Genomic DNA, 19060 nt, shown 5'->3' with positions numbered 1-19060 from the left:
AGCTCTACCCCCAGGGCCGTGCATGGGGCGGGAGGGGGTGTGGGGGTGACCCGGGGGGTCGCACAACTGGGTGGTGCTGCCTGGGGTGGGGGCACCCCTACCCTGGCTGCCACACACGTCCAGGGGGATCCTGTCTTGGTCCTGCCGCTCTTCCGGGCGATCCTGTGTTCCCCCAGGCGCTGTCCCCCTCCGGGGGGCCCTGTCCTGCTTCCCCGGCCCTGTCACCCCTCAGGCCGCACTTCCTTCTCCCCCTGACCCGCCCGCCAGCCCCTATCCGCCAATCAGCTTTCCGGCCGCGCAGCCTCGACGAATCACGACCCGGCGCTGTCACGTGCAGTGGGTGGTCTCCAATCTTCCCGCCCCTTCCCGGTCCCCGCCAATCGTCGCCTCTGCTGTCTTCCGCATCCACCATTCCGGCGCGCTGCGCCAATCGGAGCAGGCCCCTGGAACACTCGCCGACCAATGGCAAGCGGCGGAGGTCGGGGTGACTCCGCCCCCCTGGCGGGCGGCGGGCTGGGGTCGCGGCGCCTTGCCATGGTGCGGGCGTTCGTGCTGCTGGCGCTGGGCGGGCCGGGGGGCGCCTCCTCCCCGGGCCCCGCCCCCTGCCGCGTGCTGTACGCGCGAGTCTTCGGGACTCCCTCCGGGACCCCCGCGGGGCCGCCACGGGAGCGCCTTCGCCGCAAAGAGCAGCTGCTGGCTGTGGCCAGGTACTGGGGACCCCTCCGCCATGGGACCCCCCCACTATGGGAACCCCTTCCTGAGCTGGGTTGGACCCTCGGGGCTGGGACCTCCTCGCCATAGCGACCCCCCCCGCCGCGGGATCTCTGCCCTGGAGGTGCTGGGCGCGGTAGGACCTCTGGGACTGGAACCCCTGTCCTGGGGGTACTGGGCTCATTGGGACCCCCAGGGCTGGGACCCCCCTCCATGGGACCCCTATCCTGGGGGTGCTGGGCTCGGTGGGACCCCCAGGGCTGGGATCCATCCCCCGTGGGACCCCCATCCTGGGCTGGGCAGGACCACCGGGGCTGGGACCCCTCCCCACCATGGGATCTCTGTCCTGGGGGTGCTGGGCTGGGTGGGACCCCCGGGACCATGAGCCCCCCCCATCCCAGACCCCAGGGCCATGATACCCCAGCTTTAGCAGTCCCAAGCTCAGTGGGACCCCCAGGTCCGAGTCACTCTGTCTCTCTCCCTGTGGACCCGTATGGCCATGATACCCCTTCTTTTGAGGAAGGGAGCTTCTGGGCTTTGCAGGACCCCCAGGGGTATGACATCCCCCCTTTCTGGGTGTCTTTGGGCTCAGTGGGACCCCCCAGAGCCCACTTCTGGGGGGACAGGGCTCAGTGGTACCGCTGGGGCCATGGTCCCACAGCCCCAGGAGTCCTGCCAAGCCCTGTCCCCCCAGTTAAGAGGGAGTCACCCTGTCACTGGTTGGCGGGGTCTTAACACCAGTGCCCCCCCCTCTCTCCCAGGCAAGTGGCCTCCCAGTGCCAGCTGCTTCAGTCATCCTCGGGATGCCCATCCTCCCCCCAGCTCCCCGACGAGCCGATATCGCTACAAGGTGCCCCGGGAGGGCTTTTCCAGCTGCCCCCTGGAGACCCCTTCCCTGAAAGGGTGACAGTAGCCTGGCTGTCGGTGTTAGCCCTGGCCTTTGCCTTGGTTTGTGACCCCCAAGAGAATTTATCGTTGGCCGAAATCACCCTGCACCGCCTGGCCCCCCGCCTGCTCACCTCCTTGCGCCTGCTTGGCCCCGGTGCTGATGTCCTGCTCCGACCAGAGACCACTGACATCCTCCTGGATCACCTCCTGCCCCACGGACAGATGCTTTTCCTCAATGAACGTTTCCTCCAAGCGATGGACCGGGAGATGGGCATCAAAACACCCCGTTGAGCTACAATCGACATCCCCACCCCAGCACCCCCCAGTATTTCGGGGAGGAGAGACAAGGGACGGATCTGAGATGGTCACCAAGCCCCAGTGGGATGGACGTGGGAAATGCAGCTGGGGAATAAAGAGCAACGAGCCAGCAAAGAGCAGGTTTTAAACCCATTTATCCTACTGCCATCATGGGAGGGCTGGGGAGTGCGAATAGCTATCCCCATAAAAATCTCCCTGGAGCTGAGATGGCTTCATGTGCGCAGGACAGCGGCTCCACGGGGCTGCAAGTGGATGTCAAAAAAAAAAAGATGGTTCTCCCCGGTTTCTCCAAAACTCTTGCCTGCCAGCCTGCAAGACGGATGGGCGCTGGGTTCCTCTGTCCCGTCCGCACCAGGGACCCCGGAGTGGGGTTTCTCCAGCTGAGTGCTGTGGGGGCTGGGGGGCAGAGTGTGGGTCCTCTCTGCTGTGGGTCGGAATGGCAGAGATGAGGCGACAGGAGGGACCTTGTGGGGGGACAGGGCAGCTGGCAGGGTACAACCGCCCCTGGTGCATCAGGGTCACCGGGGTGGGGGGTTAAATGAACAGGCGGCAAGGCAGGACGTGGCATCAGGGAGTTGGTTGTCACCAGACAATGCTGCTGGGGGCCAGGGGACATGTGTGACACCTTGGGAGGTGGCAGGAGCCAGCACCTGTGTGCAGGGCACAGCAGGGTCCTGCCCTGGCAGTTTCTGGGTGCTGGCAGAGCTGGGGAGCCAGGAGCCGGTCTGCCCAGCTCTCCTGCCACTGCTGGGGTGCCAGGGATGGGGTGGGTGCTGCCTGGCCCTGCGGAGGGGCTGCCGGGGGGAGAGGACCCCAAACTCCTTCCGTCCATAACCACACCGGTGAAGCTGAAGCGCCTGGGGAGCAATACCAGGCACCGGTGACACCAGGCTGCAGCCACGGCACGTCTCTGGCCGTGATGCTGAGTGGGATGCAGCCAGGCACACCGGTGGGAGCAGCAGGCACAGGGGGGGTCCCACCACCCCCTCCCACCATGCTCACAGGGTGAGGAGCTGGGTCTGTCCCTCCTGCGGCACTTGTGGGACCCCCATGATGTGAGAGCTGTGGCACCGTGGTTGATGCCAGCAAAGGTCCCCAAAGTGGGCTGGGCCGGGCAGAGGGCCTTGTGGGGGGGGCTTCACCGTGTGCCAGGGGTCTGTGGGGGCCGTGGAGTCAACGCCCCCTCGGCGGGGAGGGCGAGAGGCAGCCAGAGGAGGTGCAGCAGGGGCAGTTTAATCAGAGCTGAGCAAAGGGCTCTCAGTGCCACAGGATGGTGCCAGGGTCCGGAGCACTGGTGGCAGCGGCGGCACGGCATGGGGGCTTGCCTGGGAGCTGCCCTGCCCCAGGGGGGAGAGGGGGTCCCCGGGGGGCTCATCTGGCACGGGGGCGTGGGGTGTGGGGCTGGCAGTGTGGCCGGCGTCAGGTCACACTCAGGTCCCTTCTTGCAGATCCAGGGGAAGGTGAAGTTGCAGTTATGGTCATTCCAGAGGCCGTTGCCCACGGGGTGGATCTGGGCGCAGCTCTCCTGGCCCCATGGCCCATAGTCCGTCCTGTCTGGCTGCCCCGGTGCCCAGAAACTGCCGAGGCAGGGCAGGGCAGTGTGGGGTGCTGGGGGTGCCATACTCCCCTGCCCCAAGCCCCGCTCACCTCTGGGCCTGCGAGTAGGCAGCCCTGTCCACCCAGCGCCAGGAGCCTCCGGGGCCTGTGGCCACCAGCCCAATCCAGTAGGATCCTCCCCTCGCCTCCCGTGCCAGGTAGTCCTGCGGGACATGGCATGAGCGCGGACAGGAGTGGCACAAGCAGGGGGTGTGTGGGCAGGGGGCACACGGGCAAGAAGGTACATGGGCAGGAGAGGGACGCGAGCAGGAGGGGACGCGGGCAGGGGTTACATGGGCAGGAGGGGACGCGGGCAGGGGTTACATGGGCAGGAGGGGACCTCCGCCTCCTCCCAGGGCTTCCACTCCACCGAGAAGTAGATCTTGCCCCGGTGGTACTTCCAGCCCAGGGACAGCCCCTGCAGCCACCGTCCTGGCAAGCAGGTAGCAGCCATGGAGCCAGCCACCCGGGTTGGGGTGGCCCAGGGATGGGTGTCACCCCCCCATCCCCCCCAGTGACATTACCGAGCTGCTCCTGCTGCCTTTGCGCTGCTGCCGGGCTCTCGCTGGGGCTTTCAAGACCCGCCATGGGGTCAGGGAGAGGAGCCGTCTGTGGGCTGCCTGACACCCCGGGCAGGGGCTAGGGACAGGGGCTGGGGACTGGCGCTGCAGGCAGGGGCTGGGGACAGGGGATGGGGACTGCAGGCAAGGGATGAGGATGGGGGCAGGGGACAGGGGCTGTGGGCAGGGGCTGGGGACAGGGGATGAGGATGAGGGCAGGGGATAAGGGACAGGGGCTGCAGGTAGGGGCTGGGAACAGGAGAGGAGGACAGGGGCTGCAGGCAGAGGCTGGGGATGGGGATGAGCAGGGGACAGGGGCAGGGTTTGGGGTACTGGGGGCAGCCCAGGGTCCCACTCACCACTGGGGTCAGGCAGCAGAGAGGCCCGGGCTGCCACCAGCTGTGCCCATGCTTCCCGCAGTTCTGCCTGGCCCTGCACATCTGGGAAGGGCAGGGCAGCGGGTCAGCATGCAGCACCGTGCCCGGGCTGCCCGCAGGCTCCTGCCGGCTCCCGGCCCCAGCCAGGCTCCCCGGGACCTCCCTGGCAGCACTTAGACAGGGAAATGAGGGCTGCCAGGGCAGCCCCCAGCACCAGGACCACCGCCATGCCCATGGCCAGGATGGTGCCCAGCATCCAGCGGGATGCAGCAGGAGGGGACCCAGGCGCCGGTGCTGCAGGAGCAAAGCAGGAGATGCCCCGAGCCAGGGCTGAGCCACACCGGGGAACCCCAGCACTGCTGCGGAGGAACCGAGGCAGCTCAGCCAGCTGCCTGCTCCTGCCCAGAGCATCCCAGTGGGACTGGGCTTGCCTCGAGCAGGGCTGGGTGGGTAGCGGATCTGCAGGGTCTCGTACAGGTCTGGCCCCGCTGCAGCCATCCCCGGAACAGGGAGCTGCTTCCTTGCATAAGCTGCCTCCTTCCTTGGCACAAGCCGACAAGGGCAGCCCAAAGCGCCAGGAAAGGGAACCCAGCAGCTGGGCACCACAGCAGCTTGTGGGCGCCAGTTCCTGCCACCAGCCAGGGCGTCACATGTGTCCCCCAGCCCCAAGTGGACACACGCAGGGCACACGGCCATGTCCCAGCCCTGGACTGGGGCCTCCCTGACCCCTACCCCATGGCCTGGCCCTGGCCCTGGCCCTGACCCTGACCCTGCCTCTGAGGTTTTGTCCCAAAGCGCATCTCAAACGCAATTTGTTTCGCAGCCTCAGACACAGAAATGGTGGGGCACCCCCGAACCCCAGCAGGGAGCCAGCTCCCCAGCCCTCGCCCTCCTTATCTGCTGGGAGGGCAGGCGGGCTTCACCCAGGGCTGGCAGTGCACTGTTAGCAGCGAGGAGAAGGGTGGCTGTTATCATCACCACCACCAGCACCATTACACAGGTGCTGAGCAGGGCAGTGCTCTGCCCAGCCGGGAAGCCGCGCCGAGGGCACGAGGATGGATCTATCCCAGCAGGATCTGTGACGGGTCAGGCATGGGGGCTGCCATCTGGCACCGGGGGAAGCTGCATGTGCCCATACTGTGCTGGGGGCTGCAACGGGCACCGTGTGGGCTGGAGGTCCCCACTGGCGCTGAACCTCAGAGTGGGGGTCTGTGCCTGCTGCCACATGGTTTGCTTGGGGTCACCCCACACCAGCCCCAGGTGCAGTGGCAAGACACCAGCACTGTCAGCGGTGGCACAGAGCTCACCAGCACCGGCACCGTACCCTCCCCCAGGCTGCCTGTGCTCTGCTCTGGAAGCACCGATGTGGTATTTCAGGACTTCTGGCTTTTGGGTTTGTTTTTTTCCCCATGTTGGCTCAAACCACCATTGTGGTTGATGCAGATACTGGAAATAGCTTCAAATGTGCAGAAACAGCAGTTTCCTGGCAGATGGAGGAATTGCCAAAAACCCCGGGGGCACATTTCCCCACAGCCCACCCTGCACCCCTCGGGCACAGGGCAGGCCCTGGGGCTGCGTGGTGGCCCCATGGTGGGCAGACCTTCATTGTCCTCCTCCCCTGCTCTTCCCCTTCCCCACTCCCCGCCCCAGGGCATGGGCCCCCTGGCTCAGCCACCACCAGCTGCAGTGACAGTGCCATCCCTGTCCCGCTCTGAGCTCCAGCTGAGTTACTGGAGCTGGCTGCCAGCACCGAACTGGAGGCAGCCCCAGGTGCACTGGGGCAGCGAGGGTCCCTGCAGCCACACACACACTGCTCCAAGTTCTCCGCCTCACCTGCAAGCCCTCCCCTTTTCACTGCTCCATTTAACTTCCTTTTAACACGTATTTTTCCCATTGAAAACCCTTTTCTTAAGGTGTCCGTGTAATGGACTTTTTGTGTGTGGCTTTTGCATTTGGAAGACTTTTGGGTTTGGCTGCATGGTGGGCTCTGCAGCAGAGCTGTATTTTAGTGGTTATCTCCAGTCGCATCTATGTGGCCAGCCCAAGGGGAGAGGAGCAGCAGGGCTGAGCATGGTCGAGGGGCTCTGCAGAGCCTGGACCCCCCAGCCCCGGCAATGCCGGGTTTCCTCCTGCTTGTGCCAAGGCTCATTGTCTGGGACTGGCAGAGCAGGACTCATGGACAGCCTCATCTCCCGGCGTGGCTGAGGACATGATGCAGGGAAAGGTCCTGTGTGAGACCTTGAGCATCATTTCTTCATTGAACCTGGTTTTGCAGTTGCAAGTCTCTGGGGGACTGACTGAATTCTCCTGGTACTGCAACTGTATTTTGTGCCCTGGAAGAGACCTGCAGCCTCTCCGGTATTCCTCAGCATTTTGTAGACACTGTCAGCATCCTTCTCTGCTCAACCCGGTGCTGCAGCTCTGGTTGGGCTTCCAGTCTTAGCTTTGACATTAGGAAAAGATTCTGCACTGAGAGCGCGGTCGGTCACTGGAACAGGCTCCGCAGGGGAGTGGTCACGGCACCAAGCCCATCAAGTTCGAGGATGATGCTCTTAGTCATGTAGTTTAGTTTTAGGCAGTTCTGCAAGGAGCGGGGAGTTGGAATCGATGATCCTGATGCGTTCCTTCTAACTCAAGATATTCTATGGTCCTACATATTGGCATAATAATAACTAATTTATTGGGCTGCACTTTGCTTTTCTATCAATCAACACAACTGCGTCATTCCTACATCCTGTGGACACGGACTACAATGCCTTCAGTCTTCTGTTTCCTACCTACATTTTTATGAAGTTTTTCAGGGATACAGCACCACCAAATCTGTGCATGGCATTGGACAGAGGCACTCGCCCACTCAGAGCCAGCGGGACCTTGAGAGATGAGAGGATGTGGTCAGGGTTTGGCCTGCAGTGTTGTGAAAAGGGGTGAGCTGGGGCTGACGTTCCCCGATGCCTGTCACCAAAAGGCTGGATGATGCTGGAGAAGTGGCTGAGGGTGCAAGTGACAGAAGGCTGGAAGAGGCTGTCCAGAGAGGTTGAGTCTCCTTCTCTGGAGGCACAACTCTGTGCAGCCGGCTCTAGGAGAACATGCTTCAGCAGGAGGTTGGGCTAGATGGTCTCCAGAGGTCCCTTCCAACCCCGACCATGCTGTGATTCTGCAATTCCAAGAAACAGCCAGGGAGGAGGAAGGAAGCTGGCTCGTCTGCAGGTTGCACAAGTGGTGAATCATAGTTAACCCATCAAGACCACTGAGTCCACCTCACTGCGAGGAGCAGGGTAAGGAGCAGGGAGTTGAACTCAATGATCCTGACGGGTCCCTTCCAACTTGAGATTTTCTACAATTCTTTGACTACCTAAAACTAACCCATCTGACTAAGAGCATCATCCAGATGCTTCTTGAATGTTGTGACCATTTCCCTGAGAAGCCTGTTCAGTTCTAATAGTTTGATGTCCTTCTTCTATTGGGGTGCCCAAAACTGCACACAGGGCTCAAGGTGAGGCCACACCAGTGCAGAGTAGTGCGGAGCAGTCACCTCCCTCACTGGGCTCACTATGCTGTGCTTGGTGCACCCCAGGACACGGCTGGCCCTTTGGCTCCAGGGCACACTGTTGACTCGTGCTCAACTTGCCACCAACCCAAACCCCCAGATCCCGTTCCGCGGGGCTGCTCTCCAGCCTCTTGTGCACCAGTTTGTATGTATAACCAGGATGACCCCATCTCAGGTGGAGGATCCAACACTTGCTCTTGATAGAAGCTGTGGATGCCCCATCCCTGGCAGTGTCCCAGGCCAGGCTGGACGGGGCTTGGAGCAACCTGGGCTGGTGGGAGGTGTCCCTGCCCATGGCAGGGGGTTGGGACTAGATGGGCTTTAAGGTCCCTTCCAACCCAAACCGTGCTGTGATTCTATGATAAATTTTGTACAGTTGGTGATTGCCCAGCTCTCTGTAAGGCCTCTTTACCCTCAAGGGAGCCCACAGCTCCTCTTAGTTTAGTATCACCAGCAAACTTACTTAATATATATTCTATTCTTGTATCTGGATCATTTATAAAAACATTAAGAGCACTGGTGCTAAAATGGAGCCCTGCAGAACCCCACTGATGACTGGGTGCCAGCCTGCCGTGTCCCATGTCCCTGTCGAGCCCAACGCATCAGCCAATCGCTTGCCCAAGGTACGATGGATCTGCCTAGCTGTGTGCTGGACATCTTGTCCAGAAGGATACTGTGAGAGACAGTGCCAAAAGCTTTGCTAAAATTCCCCAAACCCCACATCTGCTGGCTTCCCTTGCTCAACTAGATGGGTGATCTTGTCGTAAAAGGAAATTAAGTTGGTTAAGCAGGACCTTCCCCTTGTGAACCCATGCCGGCTATGACTAATGACTGCATTGTCTCTCAAGTGGTTTTCAATCACGCTCAGAATAACCTTCTCCATCGTTTTACCAGGCACTGAAGTGACCCTGACAGGCTGCAATGATCAGGGTCTTCCCTCTTACCCTTCTTGAAAACTGGGACAGCATTTGCCAGCTTCCAGCCGACCAGGACCTCTCCAGACTCCGGAAATCACTGAAAAACAGTGGAGAGAGGTCCCATGGTAACATCAAGCGATGTTATCATGACAGCACCACAACGTTATATGATAACATCAGGGGTGGGCAGGGGAGGTACAGCCCCTGCCGGGGAGCATTGTGCTGGCCCCTGGCCCCATGTCCCCATCCCACATCCATCAGTAACAGCAGCAGACAGCTCCAGGCAAGGATGAAGGCGGGGAGCAGCCACTGGCTGATAGCCGAGGGGCAGCCTCTCCCCCAAGGTCCCTAGCAGAGTCATGGCATTCCACGGTCAGGAAGAGGATGAGGCCAGCAGGAACAGCTCCATGCACATCCCCACCAAATATCCCGGCTCTGCTGGCAGACACACGGGAGTTACAGCCAGCGATGGCTCCTGTCAGCACGCGATTCCCCAGGGCTCTTCCCAGACTGAGCACAGCTCCTGTCCGGGCAAGCGTCTGTCTCCTGTTGGGGAGCAGAAAACCCCCAAGTGATTCAAGATCAGCTTCGCAGCAGCAGGCAGGAGCCCTCACTGCAGGCTGCAGAGCCAAGCCAAGCCATGAAACTGAACAAATAATGCCAGCCAGTGAAAAATTCCTTCAAAACAGGATGGTGTCTGCATGCCATCCCCAAACAGCAGAGCTGCCACACAAGGGACACCCATCACCCCGTGCCTCTCTGCATGTGGGGTTTGCCCAAACCTTCCCTGCACCCCCCTCTGGCCCAGCCAGTCCCAATGCAGCCCGCTTTCTGACGAGGAGCTGGAGGAGCAAACCTTGTCTTGGGGCCCTGCCGAGATCACCTGCAACAAACAGCCTCCCTGCACTCAGCCAGCTGCCCACCCGCCCCTCCAGCCATCCCTCCATCCCTCTATCCATCCATCCCTGCATCCCTCTACACATCCGTTCCTCCATCCCTCATCCATCCACCTGTCTGTCCATCCCTCCCTCCTTCACCTGGGTGTGTCTCTGGTTCTGAGCTAATCTAATCCAACCTAGTGCAATCCACTCACCCGAGGGTGGGTGTCTCACCCCATTACCCGAGGCCAAAGCCAAACAGCAGCACCCTCCCACCCAAGGGACCCTGACCCCCCCCCCCCCCCCAGCAGGAGGACCACGTGGTGTGGGGTGGGTGCTGAAGCAGCATGGGTGCTCTGACCTGGCTGGGTGCAGCCCTGGGCACTGGGGACGGTGGGCGTCAGGGCCAATGCGGCCGGTTGTTGCAAGGTGGGGCGGGGGGGGGGGGGGGGGGGGGGGCGGGCAATCTCTGAGCAGGGATGCTCCTGCCTGGAGCTCTGGGCTGGGCCGGGGCTGCCTGGAGCTGCTTCTCCTCCTTTGCCATCTTCCTTGGCAGCTTCTCAGCCAGCTGCCCCCCCCAAGCACCGCCACGAGCACCCTGGCTCAGCACAGGGGATGCCACCCGCACGCTGGCCACAGGCACCAAGGAAATGCCTCGGGAGCAGGACATGTGTCCCCTTTCAGCCCACTGCAGCTGGGCCCAGGACAGGGAGTCCCCCGGGGGCATGAGGGGGTCAGATGGTGCTGGGGTTCTGGGGTGAGGGTTCCAGCTGGGGGGGACCCTGGGACATGGGGTCCCGAGTCCCATGCTTGGGGATCCCAGGGTGTGGGTCTTCCAGATTATGGGGGTCTGGGGACATGGGGCATTGCATGGTGCGGAGCTCCTGGAGTAGGGGGTCCTGGCTGCTCTCCAGTGGGGGTAACGAGAAGAGGGTGGCTGATAAAGCCCTGTGGAGCTGCAGCCAGGGGTACTGACTGCAAGCACCAGGGAGCGGCCTGACTCCAAGGTCCGACTTCTTGCTCAGGCCCCCGGGGGCACACACTGCATGGAGAAGCCCATGCCCCCACTGGCTCCCTTCACCCCAGCCTGGGGTAAAGCCAAACCTAGCAGAAACTGGACAAGTTTGAGGTGGGATCCCAGCAGGAAGCAGGGCTGGGGGTCCTGCTGCTGGCAAGGTTTGTCCCAGTCCCATCCTTTTCCCCAGGGAGAAAAGGAAGGAGCAGGAAGAGATGAACCCAGAGCAGGGTGAGTGCAGCTGCTGCCAGTAATAAGCTAGAAAAGGCTTGGCCCAACCTGGCAGGGAAGTGGCAGACTGGGCCAAACTGGGTGTTGCACCTCAAATCACCCTGTGCTGAAGTGGGAGGAGGAGAGCCACAGAAGGGGGGCACACAGCTCTGCTGCCTGGTACAGTGGGAGGAAAATCAGCTTCACCCATGGGCAACGTGCCAATAAAAGAGGTGGGGGGGACAGGCTGCAGCCTGCGGGGTTCACAGGATTTCCCCCCTGGCAAAGCAGACGTACCCCCGGGCCCATGCACCCTCGCACCTGGGGGGACACATCTCTGCTGGAGCTTTGACCATCCCTGTCCCAATCTGACTCGAGGAGCTGAGCAATTCCCTGGGACACCAGACTCCCGCAGCAGCACTGGGGAGGGGGCACCCGGAAAGGACCACGGCAGGACAGGCCTGGGGTGTCCCTAGGCCACAGCAGCTCCGCACCGGGACCTCCATGTGCTTTCAGCTCCCACCTTCTTTCTTATTTTTAAAGATCAGCCCTGAGCTTTCAAAGCACCCATAGCACCCCACCACACACACCCCCAGCCACAGGGCACCTATGTGCAAAAGCAGCCCGGGGTCTCAGGGGTCTCCCTGTAGCAGTCTGGGGTCTCCAGGCCCCCTTGTGGATGGGGACAGCCGAGGACACCTGCCCACCCCCCCCAGCCACATGCCACTGCTCAGGCCTGGGCCTGGGGGGCAGTCCCCCGGGGACGGCCAGGGTGCCCCTGGCAGTGGGGCTGTGCTGCCCCCAACCCTCCAGTGCACCCCAAAGCCAGAGGAGGGTCTGTTCCCCCTGGTTTGACAGTCCTGGCCCCAAGCTGTCCCCGGGGGGCCATGCCAGACTGGCCACGACCCCCACCATGTGACAAGTGGCGGGACTCGCCACGGCACTCCAGTTCGTCCCTCTGTGCCCCTGAGGCCCTGGAGGGATGGGAGCGGGGCAGGGGCTCACGGGGACCCCGCAGCAACCCCGTCCCCAAGGGCACCCGCTGACCCCAGCTGATGCCGTCGGGTCCCCCCAGCCCCGGCTGACCCCCAGGACCCCAGATATTCCCAGGGGTCCCCCCAGCTCCCGCTGACCTCCAGCCGATCCCAAAGGGCCCCAGCCCCCTCAGGTGACCTCCCCCGACCCCAGAGGACCCCGCCTGAGGCCAGATTACCTCAGCCGACCCCAAAGGAGCGCACCTCACCCCAGAGAGCCCCAGCTGATCCCGGGTGACCCCAGAGGAACCCAGCTGATCCCAGGGGGTCTCGGGCAACCCCCGAGGGCCCCGGGCAACCCCCGAGGGCCCCAGCTGACCCCTGGGGGCAGGGGACCCCAGCCTCCCGCAGGCTCCCGCAGCCCCTCCCATTCCCCTATCAAAATGGCGGCCGGAGCCTGCCCTCAGGGCCTGCCCGCACCCAAGATGGCTGAGGCGGGGCCGGGCGGGGCGGCGGGCGGGACGTCACCGCGGAGAGCCACGGCGAGCTCCCCGCCGCCGGCGCATCGCCCTTACCCAAGATGGCGGAGGGCATAGGGCAGGAAGGAGCGCCGCGCCGTCTTCTAAGATGGCGGGGGCAGCGTCAGCGCAGCTCTCTGGCGCAAAGCCTCTGCGCTACACGCTGGGCGTAGGGGCGGGGCGGGAGAAAGCGAAAGTGGCGGAGGGACCGGAGCGGCGGCGGGAGCGGGAGCGGGAGCGGGGCCCGCGGCCCGCCCCGGCGGGAGGCGGCCGGGCGGGCAGGCCGCTGCTGGGCGCGGGGCGGGCGCCCCCTGCCGGGCCGGGGGAGGCAGCGCCGGGGGGGTCCCCCCGGTGCCCCCGTGCCCCGCGGGCCATGGCGCGGCTGGAGGCGGTGGCCAACGTGGCGCTGCGGGTGCCGGGGCTGGCGCTGCTGGACCTGCTGTACCGCTGGGACGCGGCCGCCATAGGCGAGCTGCTGCGGCCCCGCCGCGGGGACCCCCAGCTCCTCCGGGCCCCCGCGCTCCGCGCCGCGCACTGCCTGGGTGAGGGCTGCGGGGGGACACGGCGGGGGGACACCCCAAGGGTGGGCAGGAGGGGGACGTGGTGGGGACATCCCAGCGGTGGGCAGGGGGCGACACAGGGGACACCCCGGGGTGGGCAGCTGGGGGACACCCCAAGGGATGGGCAGGGTGGGGACACCCCAAGGAATGGGCAGGAGGGGGACATGGTGGGGACATCCCAGGGAACGGACAGGCTGGGGACACCCTAAGGGACGGGCAGGATGGGAACATGCTGGGGACATCCCAACAGTGGGCAGGGGATGACACGGGGGACACCTCGGGATGGGCGGGAGGGTATACAGGGGACACCCTAAGGGATGGACAGGTTGGGGACACCCTAAGGGGTGGGCAGGAGGGGACACAGGGGACGCCCTAAGGGATGGACAGGAGTGGGACATGGTGGGGACATCCCAGCAGTGGGCAGGGGGCGACACAGGGGACACTCTGGGGTGGGCAGCAGGGCGGCACGGGGGACACCCTAAGGGATGGATGGATGGGGGAGGGGGACAGATGGACATGGTGGGGATATCCCAAGGGTGGGTGGGGGGCGGACAGCTGGGGACACCCCAGGGCGAGTAGGTTGGTGACATGGTGGGACATCCCAAGGGTGGGCTGGGTGCAGACACCCTAAGACATGGGCAGGGTGGGGACACCAGGGGACATCTGACGGGTGAGCAGGTTGGGGACACAAAGGACACCGCAGGGATGGGCAGGCTGGGGACTCCAGGGGATACCTTAAGAGGTGGGCAGGGTGGGGACACCCTAAGGGACGGATAGGTTAGGGACATCCCAAGGGATGGGAGTTTGGGGACACGGTGGGGCACCCCAGGGAAGGGTGGTTGGGGACATGGTGAGGGCACCCCAGCAACAGACAGGTTGAGAACATGGTGGGGACACGCCGAGGGATGGGCAGGTTGGGGACATGGTGGGGACACCCCAGGGATTGGCAGGTTGGGGACATGAAAGGACACGCAGGTGATGGACAGACTGGAGGCACAAAGCGACACCCCAGGGCTTGGCCAGGCTGGGACATGCAGGGGACACCCCAAGGGACGGCCATGCTGGGGACATGAGGGGACACCCTGAGGGCCGCCCACGCTGGGGGTCCCCTGCTGACCCCTACCCAGTGTGACGCTGTCCCCAGAGCTGGGGGGCCCCCACGTCCCCAGCACCGTGCGTCCCTTGGCGGTGGGGGGGGACAGCTGTGGGCCCGGTGCCCCACCTCACCCATGTGGCCCCAGCGCTGAGCGCGGTGACAGCCGTGTCACTGACGAGGGCTGCCTAACTGGTGGGGGGCTTGGCGGGGCCATCTCACCCCCTGTCCCCCCTCTGCAGGCCACCTGCTGTGTGTCGTGGTGCTGGTGCTGCCGGTGCGGTCCCTGGTGAAGCTCTATCTCCACCTCCTCACCGGGCTGCTGCTCGGCGTGGGGCACACGGTGGCCAGGTGAGCCCGGGGTGCTGAGGGGGCCGGGCCGGGGCACGGGGGGGGCACCAGGGCTGAGCCTCTCTCCCTGCAGGGACTTCGTCCGCCAGGAGCTGGAGTACGGCTTCCAGGGCGCCGTGTACAGTGACCCCGTGGCGCTCAGCTCCTTCGCCACCACCCTTGCAAGTGAGCTGGGGGGGTCCCAGCCCCCTCACGATGTACCCTGCCGGGGGACGGGGGGTGGCACTGGGCAGGGTGGGGGTCTCCGGTGCCCACCCAGCTGCCGGAGCCATCGCCTGCAGGACAGTGTGCTGGGTGGCGATGGCACGGCTCGGCTGGGTCACCTGCGTCGCTGGGCACCGAGCAGAGGGGTGGCGAGTGCTGAGGGGGTTTATCTGCCGGCGCTGCCCCGGGACTTGCGGGGGAAGGGGCTGGGTGGTCTCGGGGTGCCGCTTGTGCCAGGGTGAGGGCAGCCGCAGGGTTTGCCGGGGGGCAGGGCTGAGCTTCCCGGCCGGTGCCTGGCTGCCGGTGCGAGGCGGCTGTGCCCAGTGCGGGCAGGGAGGGGGCACAGGGGTCCCATCTCCCGCCGAGTGCCCAGGCGCCCCCGTCCCCCCCGCAGGCCAGCTCTGCCTGTGCGCCCTCTGCTCCCTGCTGATGCGGAGCCGGCAGCCCTGGCTGTTCGGTGCCCCGCTGCTGCCCGTGCTGGCTCGCCTCTGCGGCCTCCCCCTCCACGTCCTGCCTGTCCTCAACACCTTCGCCGCCACCGTCACCGCCATGGAGGTGCTCTACATCCTCGGCTCCCACATCCTTGTCCCCTTCCAGCTGGCCGCTGCTGCCTGCCGGGAAATTGCACAGGTGAGTGTGAGTAGGGGGCTGCGGGGCAGGGGGCTGCAGAACAGGGGGCTGCCAGGCAGGGGGACTGTGGGATGGCGGGCTGTGGGATGGGGGGCTGCAGTGTAGGGTGTTGCAGGTTAGGGGGCTGCAGGCCAGGGGATTGCAGGGTAGGGGGCTGCGGGATGGGGGCTGCAGGACAGGGGGCTGCAGGCTGGGGGATCCTATGCTGAGCCCAGCTTGATGCGGCATTGGCTGGAGGGCTGCCCGCTTGCACAGCCGGGCCCCCCGCACCCTCCTTGCCCCCAGGCATGGGGTGGGATGTGGGAGAGCCCTGCTGAGCGCCCTGGTCCCACAGGCGGTGGAGGTGTACCGGCTGGTCGCACTGGGGATGTCCCTCTGGAGCCAGCTGGCCATCCCGCTCCTCTTCCTCGTCTTCTGGCTGGTGCTGTTCTTCCTCCAGCTCTCCTCCTTCCTTGCCTCCTCCAGCAGTCCCCTGGCGCAGCAGGGCCTCCTCTTCCTCCTCCTCAGCAGGTAGGGACAAGCGGCAGGTAGGAGCTGGGGGAGCTCAGCCTTTCTCTGGCACAGCTGTGGGAGGAGGATGAGGAGGGGCTGGGGCTCCGGTTTGTGCTGCCTGGCCCCTGCCAGCCCCCGCACTCACTGCGGGCTGCCCGGCAGCGCGGCCGAGTGCTGTGGCACACCGTACTCCCTCATCGGCCTCACCTTCACCGTCTCCTACCTCGCCCTGGGTGTCCTCAACCTCTGCAAGTTTTACCTGCTGGGCTTCGGTGCCTTCCAGAACGGCAACGTCATGCACAGGTGAGCCCGCGGCAGGGGGCAGGGGCAGGCGGGGGTCACGGGCAGGCAGCCCTCCTCCCAGCCCAGCACGGGGCGGGGGGGGGATGGGGTGTGTCGTGGGGGATTGGGGGACAGGGTGCATCCCAGAGGGGTGACCAGGGCATGGCACACGTGGTGGCACGTGCCTGTGGCTGCCGGCCTCACACCCCGCTCCTGGCAGGGGTGTGACGGAGGGTGTGACACTGCTGCTGCTGGCGCTGCAGACAGGGCTGCTCGACCTGCAGATCCTCCAGCGGACCTTCCTCCTCAGCATCATCCTCTTCATCGTGGTGACCTCCACGCTGCAGTCCATGATCGAGATAGCTGATCCCATTGTGCTGGCGCTGGGGGCTTCCCGCAACAGGTACCGGGAGGGGGAGGCAGAGCATCAGGATCCAGCCCCCCATGCTGGGGGGCAGCAGGGAGGAGCGGCAGGGGTCCTCCTGCCCATGCGTCAGGGGAGAGCCAGACTGGGTCCCGTGTCCTCCTTGTGCTCCTGCCGCCTCAGGTCCTCGCTGCCTGGTTTTGGGCACAATCAGTGCTGGAGGAGGAGGGGTCCTGGGGGGTGGGCGCTGCTCCCAGGATGGGCACAGCCCTGCTGAGCTGTGCCTCCCCTAGGAGCCCCTGGAAGCATTTCCGCGGCGTCAGCATGTGCCTCTTCTTGCTGGTTTTCCCTTGCTTCATGGCCTACAAGATTGCCCACTTCTTCCACCTGGATTTCTGGCTGCTGATCCTGGTCTCCAGCTGCATGCTTACCTCTCTGCAGGTATGGCAGCTCCCGCTCCCCCTGCCTGGGGTCTCGCTGGTCCCCCTGGAGTGGGCGTCCCCGCACATCCCGTGCCCACAACCTGCTGCCCCAGTCACCCTCCTCCAGCTCCAGCTGGGAACACTGGGTGAGGGTGCCACGGTCTGCTACCCGGTCAACAAGGCACCATCCTGCTGCCTGCCAGGTGATGGGCACCCTCTTCATCTACGCCCTTTTCATGGTGGAGCTGCTCCAGGACACGCCGCTGGAGCGGATGGACGAGATCATCTACTGTGTGAATGCAGTGAGCCGAGTGCTGGAGTTCCTGGTGGCCGTCTGTGTGGTGGGCTACGGCACCTGGGAGTCCCTCTTCGGGGAGTGGAGCTGGATGGGCGCCTCCGTCATCATCATCCACTCCTACTTCAACGTCTGGCTGCGCGCTCAGTCGGGCTGGAGGAGCTTTCTGCTGCGCCGCGAGGCTGCCAAGAAGATCAACTCCCTGCCCCGGGCCACAGGTGGGCAGCTGCAGGACCACAACGATGTCTGTGCCATCTGCTTCCAGGTGAGCCCCCTCCCCACACCAGCACCCCTGCTCTGGGCAGCCGCGGGAGTCCCCCACCCACCGGGTGACATCCTTTCCCTGCCTACAGGACATGCAGGTGGCCGTCGTCACTCCCTGCAATCACTTCTTCCACGCTGCCTGCCTCCGCAAGTGGCTTTACGTGCAGGACACGTGCCCCATGTGCCACCAGCAAGTCACGCCAGTGGCTGCCGAGGAGGATCCCAGCACTGGGAGGGCGGCTCGGCCAGCACCGTCTGGCGGGGACGAGGTGCCAGAGGACAGAGGAGCTGCCGCGAGCCCAGCCCTGGCTCGGCCCCAGCAGGATGGGCTGCTCAGTGGGGACAGTGTGGTCACTGGCCAGGGGGACAGCAAGGCGACCCAGAACAATGCGGCTGAGGACCACAGCCCCCACCACCCTGACACCTCTGCCCCATGGGATCGAGAAATGGGTGCCGTCCTGCAGCCCCGTGGGGACCCTCCTCCCAGTGTCCAGGACACGCAGCACCTGTCGCCCCCACCCACCAGCCTGGACCCTTTTGTCAGCCCCAAGCTCGGCGCAGGAGACAGCAGGGACACCCACAGTGGCCACCGCCCCTCCTAGCACCGCAGACTGCCGCCCCCCGTGCCAAGGTCCCTCTGCAGGGGCCGTGCCAGCAGCGAGCGGGGCCAGGACCCTGCGTGGCACCAGCATCCCCGAGTGTCTGCGTCCCCGCGTCCCCACGGACTCTTTTTGCAATAAAGCCGGAGCTGATGCGGCTGCACCCGAGGGCCGGGGCTCCTCACCTCGCCCCCCCCATGCCAGGACGGTGCCCCATGCTCGGCGTGTCCCTGGGGGGGCACAGGGCTCTGCTGCGGCGTGGGAAGGGTGGGCACCCCCTGGGTGCACGAGGGGGTGCGCGGCTGCCTTCTGGCCTGACCCCACTAGATGGCATGGGTGGCATGTGCTGGGTGTTTTGGCGTGGGTGGGGGGCGGCTTGGGGGGGTTGGGGTGGTCCTGGGGGGGGGGGATGGCCTGGGCTTGGTGTGGATCTTGCATGGGATGGTGTGGGTCTGGTGTGGGATAGCAGGGGCATGGCATGGGTCTGGTGCAGGATGGCGTGGGGCTGGCACAGGGTGGCGTGGTCTCAGTGTGGCTCTAGCAGGAGCTTGGCATGGGGATGGCATGGGCTTGGCACGGGTCTGGCACAGGCTGCTGTGGGCTCAGCATGGGGGTGGCACAGGGTGGCACAGGCTGAGCATGGGGGTGGCAGGAGCTCAGCATGGGGCTGGCACGGGATGGTGTGGGGCTGGCAGGGGGCGGCGTGGGCTGGCATGGGGCTGGCAGTGGGTGGTGTGGATCTGGCACAGGATGGTGTGGGCTTGGCGTGGGTTCTCACAGGATGGCGTAGGTTCGGTGTGGGGCTGGCACGGGATGGCATGGGCTCAGTGTGGGGCTGGCAGGGGATGGCGTGGACTCGATGTGGGTCTGGCACAGGATGGTGTGGGCTTGGCATGGGTCTCACAGGATGGCGTGGGTTCGGTGTGGGTCAGGGGATGGTCTGGGCTCGATGTGGGTCTGGCACAGGGTGCCATGGGCTCGGTGTGGGTCTGGCA

At 64.8% G+C, this 19060-nt stretch overlaps 3 protein-coding genes across 3 annotated transcripts; 2 read left to right on the top strand and 1 right to left on the bottom strand.

Moving 5' to 3' along the window:
* Nucleotides 1-447: 447 nt before the first annotated feature.
* On the top strand, nucleotides 448-2031 carry AP5S1 (adaptor related protein complex 5 subunit sigma 1). Its single transcript, XM_005239552.4, has 2 exons — nucleotides 448-707; nucleotides 1473-2031. The coding sequence occupies exons 1-2, from the start codon at nucleotides 463-465 to the stop codon at nucleotides 1888-1890; spliced, it is 663 nt and encodes a 220-aa protein (XP_005239609.1). The 5' UTR covers nucleotides 448-462; the 3' UTR covers nucleotides 1891-2031.
* A 2-nt stretch (nucleotides 2032-2033) lies between these two features.
* LOC114012755 (C-type mannose receptor 2-like) lies at nucleotides 2034-12435 on the bottom strand. Its single transcript, XM_027789753.2, has 5 exons — nucleotides 12261-12435; nucleotides 8942-9011; nucleotides 4433-4513; nucleotides 3565-3677; nucleotides 2034-3494 (listed from the first exon to the last, which is right to left on the bottom strand). The coding sequence occupies exons 2-5, from the start codon at nucleotides 8963-8965 to the stop codon at nucleotides 3056-3058; spliced, it is 657 nt and encodes a 218-aa protein (XP_027645554.2). The 5' UTR covers nucleotides 8966-9011; nucleotides 12261-12435; the 3' UTR covers nucleotides 2034-3055.
* Nucleotides 12436-12574: 139 nt separating this feature from the next.
* On the top strand, nucleotides 12575-18233 carry LOC101923302 (RING finger protein 145-like). The gene is made up of 10 exons (XM_055795354.1): nucleotides 12575-13051; nucleotides 14405-14513; nucleotides 14587-14678; nucleotides 15112-15347; nucleotides 15682-15857; nucleotides 16002-16142; nucleotides 16342-16524; nucleotides 16779-16926; nucleotides 17111-17467; nucleotides 17556-18233. The coding sequence occupies exons 1-10, from the start codon at nucleotides 12619-12621 to the stop codon at nucleotides 18066-18068; spliced, it is 2388 nt and encodes a 795-aa protein (XP_055651329.1). The 5' UTR covers nucleotides 12575-12618; the 3' UTR covers nucleotides 18069-18233.
* Nucleotides 18234-19060: the final 827 nt, after the last annotated feature.

This window comes from Falco peregrinus, chromosome 2 (genome assembly GCF_023634155.1).
Source record: "Falco peregrinus isolate bFalPer1 chromosome 2, bFalPer1.pri, whole genome shotgun sequence".
NCBI classification, from domain to species: domain Eukaryota; kingdom Metazoa; phylum Chordata; class Aves; order Falconiformes; family Falconidae; genus Falco; species Falco peregrinus.
This window is presented reverse-complemented; position numbering and strand designations above follow the sequence as displayed.